The 16,080-nt window shown below is 37.5% G+C and overlaps 5 protein-coding genes across 8 annotated transcripts; 3 read left to right on the plus strand and 2 right to left on the minus strand.

The window, feature by feature from the left end:
• The first annotated feature begins 127 nt into the window (after window positions 1-127).
• On the plus strand, window positions 128-1,924 carry LOC17900160 (berberine bridge enzyme-like 10). Its single transcript, XM_006303953.2, has one exon. The coding sequence runs from the start codon at window positions 217-219 to the stop codon at window positions 1,798-1,800; it is 1,584 nt and encodes a 527-aa protein (XP_006304015.1). The 5' UTR covers window positions 128-216; the 3' UTR covers window positions 1,801-1,924.
• A 1,419-nt stretch (window positions 1,925-3,343) lies between these two features.
• LOC17898025 (berberine bridge enzyme-like 11) lies at window positions 3,344-5,148 on the plus strand. The gene has a single exon (XM_006305877.2). The coding sequence runs from the start codon at window positions 3,391-3,393 to the stop codon at window positions 4,969-4,971; it is 1,581 nt and encodes a 526-aa protein (XP_006305939.1). The 5' UTR covers window positions 3,344-3,390; the 3' UTR covers window positions 4,972-5,148.
• Window positions 5,149-5,548: 400 nt separating this feature from the next.
• Window positions 5,549-7,352, plus strand: LOC17899607 (berberine bridge enzyme-like 12). Its single transcript, XM_006303896.2, has one exon. The coding sequence runs from the start codon at window positions 5,566-5,568 to the stop codon at window positions 7,183-7,185; it is 1,620 nt and encodes a 539-aa protein (XP_006303958.2). The 5' UTR covers window positions 5,549-5,565; the 3' UTR covers window positions 7,186-7,352.
• Window positions 7,353-7,448: 96 nt separating this feature from the next.
• LOC17900584 (enamelin) lies at window positions 7,449-8,236 on the minus strand. The gene has a single exon (XM_006306214.2). The coding sequence runs from the start codon at window positions 8,233-8,235 to the stop codon at window positions 7,603-7,605; it is 633 nt and encodes a 210-aa protein (XP_006306276.1). The 5' UTR covers window position 8,236; the 3' UTR covers window positions 7,449-7,602.
• Window positions 8,237-8,361: 125 nt separating this feature from the next.
• LOC17898290 lies at window positions 8,362-12,011 on the minus strand. Of its 4 annotated transcripts, XM_023789614.1 has the most exons (14): window positions 11,928-11,996; window positions 11,600-11,803; window positions 11,162-11,466; window positions 10,703-11,025; window positions 10,531-10,623; window positions 10,333-10,423; window positions 10,121-10,214; window positions 9,948-10,045; window positions 9,803-9,872; window positions 9,619-9,716; window positions 9,427-9,543; window positions 9,256-9,332; window positions 9,134-9,178; window positions 8,362-9,021 (listed from the first exon to the last, which is right to left on the minus strand). In XM_023789614.1, the coding sequence occupies exons 3-14, from the start codon at window positions 11,402-11,404 to the stop codon at window positions 8,535-8,537; spliced, it is 1,836 nt and encodes a 611-aa protein (XP_023645382.1). In that variant the 5' UTR covers window positions 11,405-11,466; window positions 11,600-11,803; window positions 11,928-11,996; the 3' UTR covers window positions 8,362-8,534. The 4 variants fall into 4 exon arrangements, with proteins under 4 accessions (XP_023645382.1, XP_023645381.1, XP_023645380.1 ...); XM_023789613.1 differs by lacking the exon at window positions 11,600-11,803 and having other exon boundaries at window positions 11,936-12,011; XM_023789612.1 differs by lacking the exon at window positions 11,600-11,803 and having other exon boundaries at window positions 11,928-12,011.
• Window positions 12,012-16,080: the final 4,069 nt, after the last annotated feature.

The following is a 16,080-nucleotide window of genomic DNA, read 5'->3' on the forward strand; positions in this document are numbered from 1 at the left end:
TCGGCTGATTAACTTTTGAAAACTACTGACTTTGCTATACTAATTATTTATTTGTCACATTAGTTCGGATAAGATTGTATGACTAAACCTATACAAGAAACTATGGATTATGTTACTTAAGTATCACACTAATACATCCTCTGTATAAATATATTCACACACGACCTACACATTATATAATCCAAACTCGCATAAATAAACAAGCAAAACAAAAGAATGGACAAGTTACACGTAATCTCTCTGCTACTACTGATCTCAGCATCAGTTACAACTTCACAACCCGTGACCGATCCAATAGCTTTCCTTCGATGTCTTGATCGACAACCAGCGGACACAGCAAGTCCCAACTCCGCAGTCGCTTTCATACCAACGAACTCAACTTTCACCGCCGTCCTACGTCGCCGCATACCTAACCTCCGTTTCGACAAACCCACCACTCCAAAACCCATCTCCGTCGTTGCTGCGGCCACGTGGACACACATACAAGCTGCTCTAGGATGTGCACGTGAGCTCTCTCTCCAAGTCAGGATACGAAGCGGTGGCCACGACTTCGAAGGACTATCTTACATTTCCACCGTGCCTTTCTTCGTCCTGGACATGTTCAGTTTCAAATCCGTGGACGTGAATCTAACCGAGAGAACGGCTTCGGTTGATTCGGGGGCTACCATTGGAGAGCTTTATTACAGAATCGCTCAGAAGAGCAACGTTCTTGGGTTTCCGGCGGGTTTGAGCTCGACATTGGGCGTTGGTGGACATTTTAGCGGCGGAGGGTACGGTAACATGATGAGAAAGTACGGTTTGTCGGTGGATAACGTTGTCGGCTCCGGGATAGTTGATTCTAACGGGAATATATTCACGGATCGGGTTTCGATGGGTGAAGACCGTTTCTGGGCGATTCGAGGAGGTGGGGCTGCAAGTTTTGGTGTTGTGCTCGGCTACAAGATCCAGCTAGTACCGGTGCCGGCGAAAGTGACCGTCTTTAAAGTCCGAAAGACCACCAGAGAAGGAGCCGTTGATCTTATAATGAAGTGGCAAAGTTTTGCTCATAGTACGGATCGGAATTTGTTTGTTAGGCTGACGTTGACTTTGGTCAACGGTACAAAGCCTGGTGAAAAGATGGTTTTAGCTACGTTTACTGGGATGTATTTAGGAGGTTCGGATAAGCTGTTGAGCTTGATGAACCGGGGCTTCCCGGAATTAAAGCTGAAGAAAACCGACTGTACCGAGATGAGATGGATCGACTCGGTTCTTTATTGGGCTGATTATCCCATTGGTACACCGAGTTCGGTGCTACTAAACGCGACGGTCGACAAGAAATTGTTCATGAAACGGAAATCGGACTACGTAAAGAGACCGATTTCGAGAGCCGGTCTTGGTTTGATACTTAAGAAGTTGGTAGAGGTTGAGAAAGTTGAAATGAATTGGAATCCGTACGGAGGAAGGATGGGGGAGATCCCGAGTTCGAGGACACCTTTCCCACATAGAGCTGGGAATTTATTCAACATTGAGTACCTCATAGATTGGTCGGAGGCTGGAGAGAACGTGGAGAGGAAATATTTGGCACTTGCGAATGAGATGTATAGGTTCATGACCCCGTACGTGTCTAGTAACCCGAGGGAGGCGTATTTGAATTACCGTGATCTTGACATAGGGTCAAGTATTAGTTCCACGTACCAAGAAGGTAAAATCTATGGGGTTAAATATTTCAAAAACAATTTCGAGAGGTTGGTGGATGTGAAAACTACGATCGATGCGGAAAACTTTTGGAAAAACGAACAAAGCATTCCGGTTCGAAGATAATCAAATACCACACGATTTGTTGTGAGCTGTGAAAATGTGATCTTGTGATATGAATCAAGACTTAGCAAGAGAAAAAAAAAATGTATTAAACTTATTTGTTCAATATATATTGTTATTGAGTGCATTATGAAATATAAAGATTATAATTAATGAATAAAATCGACATACATTACCAATCGTTATTACAAATACACATAATTAACTATATGGTTCAATCGGTGATTTGGTGACACAAAACATCAAAACGTGTAATCGAGAAGATACTAAAATAAACGATTCAAAATATTTGAAAAGGCGCAAATTACAATTATAGAAATAGGTACATGCACAAATTGTTAAATTACCACTTTATGATTCTCATTTATTTCTAAGTTCTTACATGGGAGTATAGTCTAACAACCACTACTCACATGCAATGATGCAAAAGATGTATACACATTGATTGACCAAGACATTCAACGTTCTCTCTATATTAACGGACATCGCGGGATTTGTTTTAAAACAAGACTTGCACGATACACATATCATATTAATACATATTCTTGTTATTTTTGTATATCTTAAACCTCGAACCGTACTTCATCATCCATAACATAGTCCATAAGCTCCATATATATCGATTAGTCGTCAAAATTTTGCATATGAACATAATAAGCTAGCTAACCTTTAAAAGTCATATAATTAGATAATGACGCGTTTTGGCTATCACCTAGAGTACAAGTCAAACTCAAATTATATATAGTCCACTATAACATTCAATCCGGACAAATAACTTAGCTGGAATATAACGTGAGAATCATTTGTATATATATATATATATATACATATAAACCACAAATCTCATACCAAAACGCATACTAATGACTATAACTCGTCAAAAAAAAAAAGAACTTGTGCCTTTTCATATGTCGATAGAGGGAACAGTAAGTTTAATACAGAATGATATTCACTGTTTTCCTAATTAATCTATTTTTAGATTTGTTTTACACATAATAATACTTGATAAGAAATGCTTTAGTTTCTATAATTGATACCTAAAGTGTAGCCAAAATTACAATACGGCATGCTGCTTTGTTAAAAATTAACACCACTGAAACTTTTTGAATAGATAAGATGGTCGGACTAAAGAGTCACTTGCTTGTAAGCTTTGACATTAAATTGCTTAATTTTGGGCGACTCCTTGAATAATAAATTAGTCAACTTTAAGAAGAAAAAAAAAAAGAATAACTGTAAAAATACAAAAGAAAAAAAATAAGGATTGCTTTCTCTAGAGAACAAATACACCTTGGATTACCAAAAAAAATAATTGTTTACTGAAATGTACAATTAATTATTCGATCACATAAATACAAAAGTTATACACCTTACAAAATGAATCACAAATAACAAAGGATTGGTTGAGTTATTTAGTTTTTGCCAGCGGAATGATTTACAAATAGTAAGTACTATAATAAGAACACTCGCACGTAAACAATTCATTAAACAGATTATAAGATGACCGTAGGCTCACTAACTTTTCTATATAAATACAGACAACACAAGCTTACAAAAGTATATAATCCAAACTCACATTAAAAAAGAAAACAAAAAATGGAAATATTACTCATATTTTATCTGCTACTGATCTCAGTTTCATTTACAACTTCACAGTCTCAGACAGATCCAGAGACTTTGCTACGATGTCTCATAAAAGAAGGCTCGAACCCTCAGAATTTCCTCGCCGAAGTCACATACATCCCATCAAACTCATCTTTCACCACCGTCCTCCGCCGCCGCATACCTAACCTCCGTTTCGACAAACCCACCACCCGAAAACCCATCGCCATCATCACCCCAACCTCGCCGTCACAGATATCTCCGGCGCTATCTTGCGCACGCTCCCTCCCTCTCCAGGTCAGGATCAGAAGCGGAGGCCACGATTTCGAAGGACTCTCTTACACTTCCACCGAGCCCTTCTTTCTCATCGACTTGTTTAACTTTAACTCCGTCGACGTGAATCTCACGGAAGGAACGGCTTGGGTTGATGCTGGCGCTACACTCGGAGAGCTTTATTACAAGATCGCTGAGAAAAGCAACGTTCTTGGGTTTCCGGCGGGTTTGTGTACTACATTGGGCGTTGGTGGACATGTTAGCGGCGGAGGGTACGGAACAATGATGAGAAAGTATGGCTTGTCTGTAGATAACGTTGTCGGCTCCAGGTTCGTTGACTCTAACGGGAATACCTACTTCGATCGAATGTCTATGGGGGAAGAGCTTTTCTGGGCGGTTCGAGGAGGCGGAGCCGCGAGTTTCGGCCTCGTGTTGGGATACAAAGTCCGGTTGGTTCCTGTGCCGGAGAAAGTAACTGTTTTTAGCGTCAAGAGAACCGTCGGAGAAGGAGCCGTTGATCTAATAATGAAGTGGCAGAATTTTTCTCATACTACTGATCGGAATATGTTCGTGAGGTTGACTTTGACTTTGGTCAACGGTACCAAGCCTGGTGAGAAGATGGTTTTAGCCACTTTTATTGGGATGTATCTAGGCCGGTCGGATAAGACGTTGAACGTGATGAACCGGGATTTCCCGGAACTAAAACTGAAGAAAACCGATTGTACCGAGATGAGATGGATCGATTCGGTCTTGTTTTGGGCCGGTTATCCGATTGGTACACCGACTTCTGTATTGCTACAGACGACAGTCACGAACAAGATGTTTCATAAAAGAAAATCGGACTACGTAAAGAGACCGATTTCGAGAACCGATCTTGGTTTAATATTCAAGAAATTGGTTGAGGTTGAGAAAGTGAGAATGGTTTTGAACCCGTATGGAGGAAGGATGGGGGAGATCCCGAGTTCGAGGACACCGTTCCCACATAGAGGAGGCAATTTGTTCAATATTGAGTATCTGATAAGCTGGTCCGAAGCTGGAGATAACGTCGAAAAGGCTTATTTGGCTAGTGTGAATGAGATGTACAAATTCATGACCCCGTACGTGTCTAGTAATCCGAGGGAGGCGTTTTTTAATTACCGTGATCTCGACATAGGATCAGGTGTTAATTCCACGTACGAGCAAGGTAAAATCTATGGTGCTAAATATTTCAAAGACAATTACGAAAGGTTAGTGGATATCAAAACCAAGTTCGATGAGATAAACTTTTGGAGGAACGAACAGAGTATTCCGGTTCGAAAATAATGAGTACGATACGAATGTTGTAACCTTGTGACATGTGTTACAATATTCGACAAAATAAACAACAAGAGATGTATGTATTAAGATTTGGTTCAATACATGTTGCCAAATGTATGATGATCACACACTCGAAGATATATATACAAATGCATGGATTGGTTCATTAATCATTACTATCAACTGAATTTGAATGGAAAGATCATAACTCATGGTAACACATATCTGTCTTTTGTGTATTTTGTACACACTTTTGATTTTTGTTTACATATTTAGATATCGTTATGAATATAGGATTGTGGTTGATTGATTCTTGATTATATCATAAATTTCTTCATACCATTTTATTTCAAATTATCACAAATCACAGTTCAACTTTCTTATTTATTACCATTGTCAGTTCCCTATATTATAATTGGTCTGATTAATATCCTAAAATTACGTAAAATTTTAGTTTAATCACATAAAAACTTTTAACATTCTCAAAGTTGGAAAATTTAAACCGAAAAGTCAAAGTAACCTCACTTTCTCAAAAAAGAAAATTTCTTTAAAAATTTATATATATTTATCTAAAACTCAAAACTGAAAAAAACATTAAAAATGACAAAAATGTATCTCATAATCTTCTTCGTCTTCTTTGCTGCATCGTACTCAATACCATTGAGTTCGGCTGCAGAGTCCGTAACCATCTACGAAGATTTTGTCCGATGTTTCAAAAACAAAACAACCATCTCCGACGACTCTCTCTCCGACGTCGTTTTATCCCGTACTAGCGTTTCCTTCACCCCTGTTCTACGTGCGTACATCAGAAACGCGCGTTTCAACACCTCCACAACCCCAAAACCATCCATCATCATCTTGCCACGTGTCGATCCCCACGTTCAAGCCGCCGTGATATGCGCCAAAACGCTTAATCTCCAGCTAAAAATCCGTAGCGGCGGCCACGATTACGACGGTCTCTCTTACGTATCCGCCGTGACGTTCATCGTCCTCGATCTCTCCAATTACAGAAACATCAGCGTCGATATAAAAGACGGCGGAGGAGGATCCGCTTGGGTACAAACCGGCGCGACGCTCGGCGAGCTTTATTACCGGATATGGGAGAAGAGCGAGATCCACGCTTTCCCCGCCGGGATTTGTCCTACGGTCGGCGTCGGAGGACACGTCAGCGGCGGCGGATACGGACACTTGATTCGTAAGTTCGGTCTCACAATAGATCACGTCGTCGACGCCACGATCGTCGACGTTAACGGCCAAATCCACGATCGGAAATCGATGGGAGAGGATCTCTTCTGGGCGTTACGCGGCGGTGGCGGCGGAAGCTTCGGCGTCGTTTTGGCTTTCAAAGTAAAACTCGTTACGGTTCCAAAAACCGTAACCGTCTTCAGGATCGATAAATCAACTGACCAAAATGCCCTCGACATAGTTCATAAATGGCAATTCGTAGCTCCAAGAACCGACCCGGGTCTATTCATGAGAGTGTTGTTAGCTTCTCCGACGAAGAACAAAACAAGTACGGTCAACGCTAAGCTCAGGGCGCTTTACCTTGGGAGAGCTGACGACGTCGTTTCAAAGATGACGGAGGAGTTTCCCGAGCTTGGTTTGAAGAAAGAGGATTGTCAAGAGATGACTTGGATCCAATCACTCTTGTGGTGGATGAACCATGTTGATGTGGACAAAGTCAAACCGGAAGTTTTGCTCGAAAGAAAACCGGATTCGGCTAAATTCCTCAAGAGGAAATCGGATTACGTTGAGAAAGAGATAACCAAACCAGAATTAAACCGGTTGTTTCAGAAATTGGCGACATTAGATAGAACCGGTTTGGTTTTGAACCCGTATGGAGGGAATTTGAACGCGACCGCAGTGAATGAAACGGCATTTCCGCATAGGCACAAACTATACAAGATCCAGCATTCCACGACTTGGTCTGATGCTGGACCTGAAGCGGAGAGACTCTACATTGGTAACTTAAGAACGGCCTATAGAATCATGACCCCGTTCGTGTCGAAAAATCCTAGAAGTTCGTATTTTAACTATAGGGATATTGATATTGGGGTTAATGATCATGGCACCGATAGTTATCGAAAGGGAGAAATCTACGGGAGGAAGTATTTTGGCGAGAACTTCGATCGATTGGTTCGGGTTAAAACCGCGGTTGATCCGGAGAATTTCTTTAGAAATGAGCAGAGTATACCTACATTACCTACTACAAGAAGGTAAAGTACTTTTAAGTTCATGTGACCTTTGTAACTTCTGTTTAGCGTTTCTTCATGGAACTTGGAATAATTTTCAGTAGATTTAGCTGCAAGCTATATACATTATTGCGGTTTTGAAAAATACCCATCTCTTTGTAATTTACATAGTGATCAAACTTTTAAGAGTCGAAATTGAAACTGTTTCATATTTTGGATTTGCTACATATACTCCATAATTCCTCTTATACTGGGAAATAGAAAACTAAATTTGATCGAACACTCATCCAATAACAAAAAGAAGAAAAAATAACATTTTCCGTAATTATACATACACACACTCTTAAACTAGAATCCAATCCACGACAAAGTAAAGACAAGTTATAAAACAAATATGATGAGACTATACAGACACGCCAATCGCCATATGATGAGTAAGCTCGGTTCAGTTTCTGTTTGTACCGTGCAAAGCAAGGAAAAGACCTATCCAGATAAAGACAATATTTGCGCCGGAGACATTCAACTTCGAGTTTGCTGCATTAATAAATGGAACCCCAGTGAGACTGTTCTGGTTGAGACGATTCGCAAAGGGCTGGTTTTGAGCAGAAGAAGACGACGACCCTTGGTTGAATCCAGTTGATGATGGTTGATTAACCTCAGGTAAAGGTTGGTTTACGGAAGTTGGCTGACCAAGAATTGGTTGGTTGACTCCAGTTGATGATGGTTGATTAAAACCGGTTAATGGCTGATTTGTTCCGGTTAAAGGTTGGTTTACAGAAGAAGAGGATGATGGCTGACCAAGAATTGGCTGGTTAAGTCCAGTTGATGATGGCTGATTAAATCCTGTTAATGGTTGATTTACCCCGGTTAAAGGCTGGTTTACAGGAGAAGAGGAAGATGGCTGACCAAGAATTGGTTGGTTCTGGTTCTCTTGTAGCTTTGTTGGTGAATTGGTGATCCCTCCTGTTGGTTGTAATGGTGTGGTTATTTGGGTTACTTGTGCAGCCTCTGAAGATGATAAAACCGAAAGGCAGAGAAGAATTGTCGTGAGCATCCATTTCCCGGTTTTTGTCTCCATATTTGTGAGATTTTCCAGTGTATATTCCGGTTTACAAAACAACAGATCTTATAGACATAAAAACCGGAGTAGTTAGCTTAAAAGGTTGGACTGAGGAGTTGATGGTGAGAAAAAAAGAGAAAGCAGTTGACCTGAAACACAAATCCAACTAAACCAACAATATTGTGTCTTTGTTTTGTATCATCTACTACATCACTGTTTTGTGTTTATATGTTTTGTGTTTTATATACAAGAACGATAGTATTTATCTATAAATACAGAAGAATGGATCAAAAACCCGTTTTCAAAACGGTACATGCCTACTGGAAAGCGAAATCCAAACCATCAAGAACATCCAAATCACTAGAAGAGTTCTTATCTGAAAGATCGACTTTCGGAGAGTTTCCTGTACTTCTACTCAGTGCCCAAATCTTGATTCCATTCTTGTTCTTCTTCAAGCCGACTAATTCTTGACTCTTACTTACATTAGGACCAACTTTTATACTTTGGACTCTGTCTAACAACAACCTGTCTTCAAGAGAGAGTTGGTTTTTATAGGTGAAGTCTGGGGAGAGGGATAGTTGTGTATTGGAGATGGTCATGTTGTTGGGTGGAGAGACATGGTTGGTTTCGGAAAGCTTGATGCCTTGAATTCGTTTCCTTGATGACTTCATTAGCCGATGAAGCCATACAACGAGTTCGAGTACGTATGTATCAACTTTTGATATATCCGCGTGATGAAGCGTCTGAAGCCGTGTTGGGTTTCCGTTGTTCTCGCTTTTTCCTTTTCCTTTCCCAAACTCTATCCTGTTTTCCACATTTCCATTTGTAGTTTGCCAGATCAGATCAGATTCAAGATTCAAGATTCAAGATTCAAGATTCGAGATTCAAAATTTCAATAGTTGATTGAGAGAATTACCTTGAATTTGCCCATTCACCTACCCATCCGAAGCCTTGATGTGCTCTGTGAAAATTGAATAAGATGTGACGATGAATAAAGTGGACATATTGGACCAAAAATGATGGTGAAGGTAAACTTACTTGGTGGTGTTTGCGGCGAACGGGACAAGCCATTGAAGCGACTTCTCCATTTCAGCTTTGATCTCAGACACTGAAAGCTGCAGAAACACTCAAGTTAAATAACAAAAAAGAAACAGAACCAAATAGTGCCTGGCAATATACTAGAGAAACAGAGATATTTTTTGGATATACCTCTTCCTCAGGATCAAGAGTTTGTAGCCGAGGACGAAGAGCTGTCTTGACGGTAGCAGGTAATGCATTATACAGTGTGTCCCTTACATTAGAAGGAAGTGACAATGGTCGAGACGCCTAGAAAATTTCAAGGATCAGTTTCAACCAGAGAATATATATCAGAATAAGACTGGTAAAAATCTGGATACATACAATATTATCGATTTGTTGGATTAGATTAGCATAGTGTAACGAAAGACCAGCTTCACCTAATCGTTCTCTTCCCTGCTTCCCTCCATTGTCTTTTAGACCTATTGTTGGTTTAGACCATGATAAATGAGATTTGATTTTCCAGAAGTAGGATTATTAGAGGACTAGAAGCATGAAAACGCATTACCGTTATTTCCAAAAACTTCCACAATCGTTTGACGTATATAGCTAACTACATCCACAAGCTTCTCAATTATCTGCAACAAAGAAAATATTAGAATAGCTGGCATATGTAAAATATACTCAGACGCAGCAATTCCATAAGCACTTGCCTCTTCCAGATTCTGGGACCAGAGCGATTTCTTCTGTAAGCTCTTCACGAGTTTCTTCTGTTGTTTTAGTTCATTTTGTAAGATGACGATACTCTCTCCTACATGGACGAAAAGAAAATGAAATCTGGAGCCTTGAAAGAGCTAGGGATTATCAAATAAATAGTAAGACCAACCTTTCCGAGGAAGGTTTAAAGACTCTACTTCTGCAAGCTTTCTCCTGTAATCTTGTTCAAACCTATCTAAAGCTTGCAACTCGTGATATAATTCCTGATAAAGCAAATGCAAGTAAGTTTCAAATACCCCAGAACACAATGACAGCTCACTGAAAGTTCAACATGGAAATATGTGATGGAAGAGTTTTTAAGTGAAGAAAAACAAAACATACAGAAGTGAATCGAGCAAGAGTGACGAGCTCCTGCATCCTTGCCTCTGCCTCATCTTTGGGCAGTTTATGCTGTGAGTTCTCTGTGTCAAGCCTGAAAAGTTATTAGACCAGTGTACAATGAAAATCCACTGGAATGCAAGTGACTAAAAACTAAAAGGCATTGGATAAGGAATTTTCTCGACGCAGAACTAAACTTACTTCATAAAATATCGATCTAGATTGTGCCACTGTAAATCTTTGCACATATTGCCAAACCTGACCACCTCTCCAGAGAAAAGTTCGAGTTCCTCCCTACAAAAAAGGAATATGAATCAAGAAAGAAAATGGATAAAAGAGAAAACGAATGGGGATAAATTACAAAAACACAAACCTTTTGTCAGAAGCAGCAAGACTTTGCAATTCTGCGGTATCTGTAGAAACCAACTTCTTAACTCCCTTGGAACGCAACATATCTTTCTTCATGAACTTGAGATTCTCTTCAGATAGAGATTGCAGCAAAGCAGCACCTTTGGCTATTGTGTTGGCTACTTCAAAGGCCAACATAGTGACTTTGCTACCACGGAACGATGTAACACCAGAGAGCGCGTTTCCCGGGTTACGAGACATGCTGCTTCCCAACGTGTCTAGAACTTCAACGGCTTTCTCTAACCCCAAAACTCCAGCGCGTCCCATAAACGAGTTCCTCTGCATAAACTGTAGAAAAGAACCAAGAACCAAATTATCATCAACACAAATGAAATCTTTCGCATTAGAACAGTACTCAAACATATGATTCATATATGTCCCTAGAGAAATTTCAACTCCCAAAAGGCCATTTGAAAACAAAAACCTTGGTAGAATCATTCCTTAACGGAGGCACCGGTCCAAGTTCACCAGAAAAGTTGTAGACAACCTCATCAGGCTTGGAACTTTTCCGCTTAGAGCTTCCATAATTATCTTTATAATAAGAATCAGAGGTTCTTCTTCTTCTCATGGACTTAATTTTCCCGGAAAACCCTCTTGACATATCATCGTTTGATCTCAACTTCTTCTTATCATCATCTTTGAATCCACAAGAACAAGCACCTCCCATTTCGTCTTCTCCAACAAATGATCTCTCCGGTGGTAAAGCTCAAATCTTTTTAGAGGAACCAACTGTATTAAAACCAACAGAAGAGACCAAAAAAAGAGAATTCAAAACCTGAGAGAAGATCAAGAATTGCAACTATGGTAGGGACAAAAAAAGAAAGACTTGGTAAATGGATTGAGACAAAGTCAGAAACTTTACAAGAGTTTTTATTAAAACACCAATTCACAAGGTAAGAGGAAGCACCGTGGAATCAATGGCTCCATTTGTTTTTGTTTTCTTTGACTTATCATTTTAAAGAAGAGAAGTCAGAGATACGACTATTCTTACTTCCTTTTTGTCATTTTTATAAAAACAAATTTGTTTGTAGAGAAGAAGACCGTAGTTGAAGAAACCTCGCCGGCCCTTTGAACATTGAAAGTGACGCGCTTTTAGCAATGTTTTGGAATTATTAAAATCATAAATTCGTTAGCATAGTCAAACCTTAATTTCAACGCTACTTGTGAAAGTATAAGAGAGAAGAGTATACATGCTTACTGTCTGAAACGTGACGGATGAGGCTGTTTCCGGCGCCGGGAATGTAACCAGTAGAGGTGATCGGGGGGGGATTCTGGTTTGTCTGTTGTTGATGAATTGGGGTGTAGCGTACCGGTTTAATCCTGAACCGGTGAAATTCCGGTTTAATCTCTTGAACATTGGTGAAATCGACCCGGAGAATTTATGGTATGTTGTGAATTTCGGCATTGATTCGATCTATAATTCTCGTTCGCTTTTTCCAATTGAAATGTTTGATTTGCGATGATTATGTTTTTTTCCTTGTTCCACTTGTATCATCATGTATGCAGCTTGAAGAAGAGAAGTCATGAAGCTGGGCTCGGACCGTCGCAAAGGTGAAATGTTGCGGCCCAAATTATATTGGGCCATTTTCGGCCTATCAGAATAAAATTGACAATATGTGTGTAGTTGGTAGTTTCACACAAACAATATTTTTTTTATGTCTTCTGAAGTTGATATTAGCTAATTACTCTCGCCATATCTTGCTATTCCATTTTAATTTTTTTTTTTTTTTTTGGTTCTGGAATCAGAATATCAATATGAAATTATGAATGGTGTTTTATTTTTGTGTGACTATTTCTTCTATTATGTAATATTTTTTTCTGTTATAGGTTAAATATTTGTTATTTAAATGATAAATGATGTTTTAATGTAGAAAAAACAAACATATTTGTGTAAAAACTATTAACATCACTTAAGCAAAGAAAGTATATAAATATTATGAAATTACTGTCTAAAAGATTACTATTTCATGTGAGATAGAAGTGGTTTAAAGTCAACTAATTGTTACGATTCTTCATGTATATATAGAAAAAATCGACACTCTGTAAAAAAAAACAAAAAGTCCATCTACATTAATTTTGAAGTGTTACTTGTCAGGGAAGTAGAAAAATCAAGTAGTTGCGCAGACGGTGGTTTACAAATATGGTAACTAAAGCAATTAAGCTCATGTCTCTCCTTGTCATATAGTCTTACTAAAAGTTTGACTTATTAATTATAGTCTTGGCAAAAATTTGACTTGTTAAGTCCACAAACGAAATACGTAACTTTGTTACCATTTTCTTTTAGGATATAATTAATCATGCACAAAAAAATTATGTTGTTTGCTATGTCTCTGTTTCACTACGATGTAAATTTAGATAGACTCTGGTAAGTAAGTGGTAAATGATACTATTAAGGTCTTAAGGATATAAAGGAACACATGAAAAAGATTGAAAGTACATTTATTGATTGCTTTTTGATCATGATTGTATATGATAACAATCATCAATATAGTTTATCATTAGTTTAAAAACCTTATCAAGAAGAGATATTTTGGCACAATTGTAATAAAATATAGATATATGTGACTAACCTACTTGTGTGTGTGGGTGCTTGCTGCTTGAGCGTGCGAGTGCGAAGTCTAGGATTTTGCAGCTTTACGGCTAAACTAATACTATGTGAACTATGTCTCTTATTTTTTTTATTTCAACTAACCCATTAGAAATTTTTGATATATGGATCGAAAATAACTATACGATGAGTACTAAAATGACTAGCACCCAAAGTTTATAATGATCCATGTGAATATATCAGTCAAATGTTTCTATTGGTCGACATAGAATATTTTCCTAAGTTGAATATATTTCAGTTGTTTAGTGTTGTTATTCACTTGGCACTTAAATAGACAGATTAGATCGGAATCCAACTACCAATTACCCAAAAGGAGTGTTAACGCATATATATTTTTACTTTCGGTATCTTGTGGCAAGCATTATCTACGAGAATGTGGATCATGACACGTTTAGTAATATGGATCTCGATTCTTTCTTGTAAATGATATTTAATACATGTAATATGGAGATAAGAAACCCATACATAGAAAATTTTATAAGATTTTCTTACGTTATCAAAGCAGATTTCAAGATTTGCATGCGGATCATATGTGCCGGTTGGTGGAACTTGTTACCTAGGATATTTATATACAATTGTAGACTTTTGGGTTTTACGGATGGTTGTTCGGTGTTCTGATTTTACCATCAATTTGCATTGATACTATAAGTTCAAATTTTGAGTATTTACAGAACTCGTAACAACTTTTTTATAGCGTAGATAAAATTGTGTAATCAAAATCTAGAATGAAATGTTGAGAAGGTGTCTCTCTAGCTATGAAAAAATAACACTATATATGGACTATGTTTTGTTTAGGCAACTACGTACAAACAAAACAAAGTTCATATAAAGGTATTGGCACCCAATAACAAAAGTTGGGAGAGCAACCTTCAAGTAAATGACAAAACAATTTTGTTACAAGTGAACAAACCTGATTGTTTAAACATTTTGAAAGATTCTTTTAGTGGACCACTAAATTATTAAATGGATTTTTGTTTTGGTTTAATTATTTTTGTAATCTAATTATTTTCTTTTGTATCACGCTTTTCTTTTTATATAGACATCTAATTCGTGGAATTGATCTATATATATCTCCTCATATCCGCATATGATCTAATAATTATTATTTATATGATTCTTTGAAGTATATACAATTTTAATTATTATCCGAATGGAGACAGCGTATTTGATTATGCAGGAGAAACGGTTTTAATATGCGGTAAGGTTTAACTGCGTTATTAAGAGAAAATAAATTTGTGGGACAAATGCAGTTTGCAATGTTTTTGGACTGCTAAGTAAATATTACTTATGTTTTTTAAAAGCGTTTCATGTCTATATATGTTGGTTGATTCTACAAATTTCAAAAACAAATTTCAAAAACAAAATGTGTTTTTTTCAGTAAAGCTAACAAAAAAATATGGATTGAATGCTAACATATGTGCGTTATTGCGGTGCGGAACAAAAGAACTCCACGCTTTTATCGTCACCATTCATTGCCTAAGGCTCATAGCGGTGCGGGCAAATAACTCATAGTCATCTCATAGCAATAACAACATGATCGAACTACAGTTTCATTATTTTCTTTTGAATTTCTTACTAGTTTGGTCAGTAGACGACTATGGAGTAGTCGAGGTCTTTCAGAAAAAAAAAAATATATATGTTTGCATATATAAGCTCTCTCTAATCATATATATATATAAATGCATCAGCGCATAAGACCACCCACTATAAGTTGGAAGTGCATAAATTGGATGGTATAAAACGGACGTTGCTTATTTGTTCTTGAGCTTTTGGAATGCTTTCTCTATTTGCGCATTAACCGGCGCGATTTCTCAATTCCAGTTACACTTCTCGTTGAACAAAAACATAAAACTAATCTTAAAATTATATTATAAAACACAGCCAAAACAAGACAAACCATGTACTTACTCACGCGGGTCGATCATGTAAGCAGTGGGATTGAGTGATAAAATTTCTCATATAAGTTTTCTTTTTGTTGTTTTGTCTGAAGATTAATATGTTATATATATATTCTAAAAATATAATATAGTATATGATATATATCATACAGCTAGAGATGACAGTTTTTCATATAAACATGTCAGCATATCAATTGAGATCAATTTCAGTTAAACTAGTTTGACTTATTTTGTACTTTTATCTTTGACATCATTTTCTCCAAAAACAATTTCAACTGAGAAGAAGATTTGTCGGTAGAGTTGTTTTTTCAACAAAAAGAAATTAGTTGGTTACATAATATTTTCTAATCCTAACATGCATATGGTGTTTTCTTTCGAAAATAAAACACCAATTAAATTTTGAGTTTCTTATTACTTGTATATAAACAGATCAATAAACACACAAAAGGCTACCTACCTAAAGAACCACCGTGATATAAAAAATTAAAATGAATTTTATATAAAGGATTAAAATGTAGCTAACATATGTATGACGATAGGAAAATAATTAACAAAGACTTATGATTCCATTTGCAGGTAATTCTCACTAAAATTGCATTTATCAGCTAATTCTTCATTCAAATTCGTAGTCTGTCAATTAAAATATTAAATACTTTCCGACAACTTCTTCGAAGTTCTAAACGTGGGTTATGTTCTGGAGTTACCAACTGACCATGTTTAAACCAAAACAGAATTAAAAAAATCTGACCATGTCTTGTTGTGAAGTCTAAATCATACATTTACAATCATGTATGTACGTATTTTGCAGTGATAACTATCTTCAGTAAAAATCAATTT

The sequence above is a fragment of the Capsella rubella genome, unplaced genomic scaffold (assembly GCF_000375325.1).
Source record: "Capsella rubella cultivar Monte Gargano unplaced genomic scaffold, Caprub1_0 scaffold_1, whole genome shotgun sequence".
In the NCBI taxonomy this organism is placed as follows: domain Eukaryota; kingdom Viridiplantae; phylum Streptophyta; class Magnoliopsida; order Brassicales; family Brassicaceae; genus Capsella; species Capsella rubella.

What these genes read in the sequence shown, in the direction of transcription:
- LOC17900160 (XM_006303953.2), top strand. Translation starts at nt 217, where the DNA reads ATGGACAAGTTACACGTAATCTCTCTGCTACTACTGATCTCAGCATCA.
- LOC17898025 (XM_006305877.2), top strand. Translation starts at nt 3,391, where the DNA reads ATGGAAATATTACTCATATTTTATCTGCTACTGATCTCAGTTTCATTT.
- LOC17899607 (XM_006303896.2), top strand. Translation starts at nt 5,566, where the DNA reads ATGACAAAAATGTATCTCATAATCTTCTTCGTCTTCTTTGCTGCATCG.
- LOC17900584 (XM_006306214.2), bottom strand. Translation starts at nt 8,235, where the DNA reads ATGGAGACAAAAACCGGGAAATGGATGCTCACGACAATTCTTCTCTGC.
- LOC17898290 (XM_023789613.1), bottom strand. Translation starts at nt 11,404, where the DNA reads ATGGGAGGTGCTTGTTCTTGTGGATTCAAAGATGATGATAAGAAGAAG. An exon ending in TAAGGAATGATTCTACCAAG is followed by an intron (nt 11,026 to 11,161) that starts GTTTTTGTTTTC and finishes TCTTTTCTACAG; the next exon opens with TTTATGCAGAGGAACTCGTT. An exon ending in TTCGCCGCAAACACCACCAA is followed by an intron (nt 9,179 to 9,255) that starts GTAAGTTTACCT and finishes CAATTTTCACAG; the next exon opens with AGCACATCAAGGCTTCGGAT.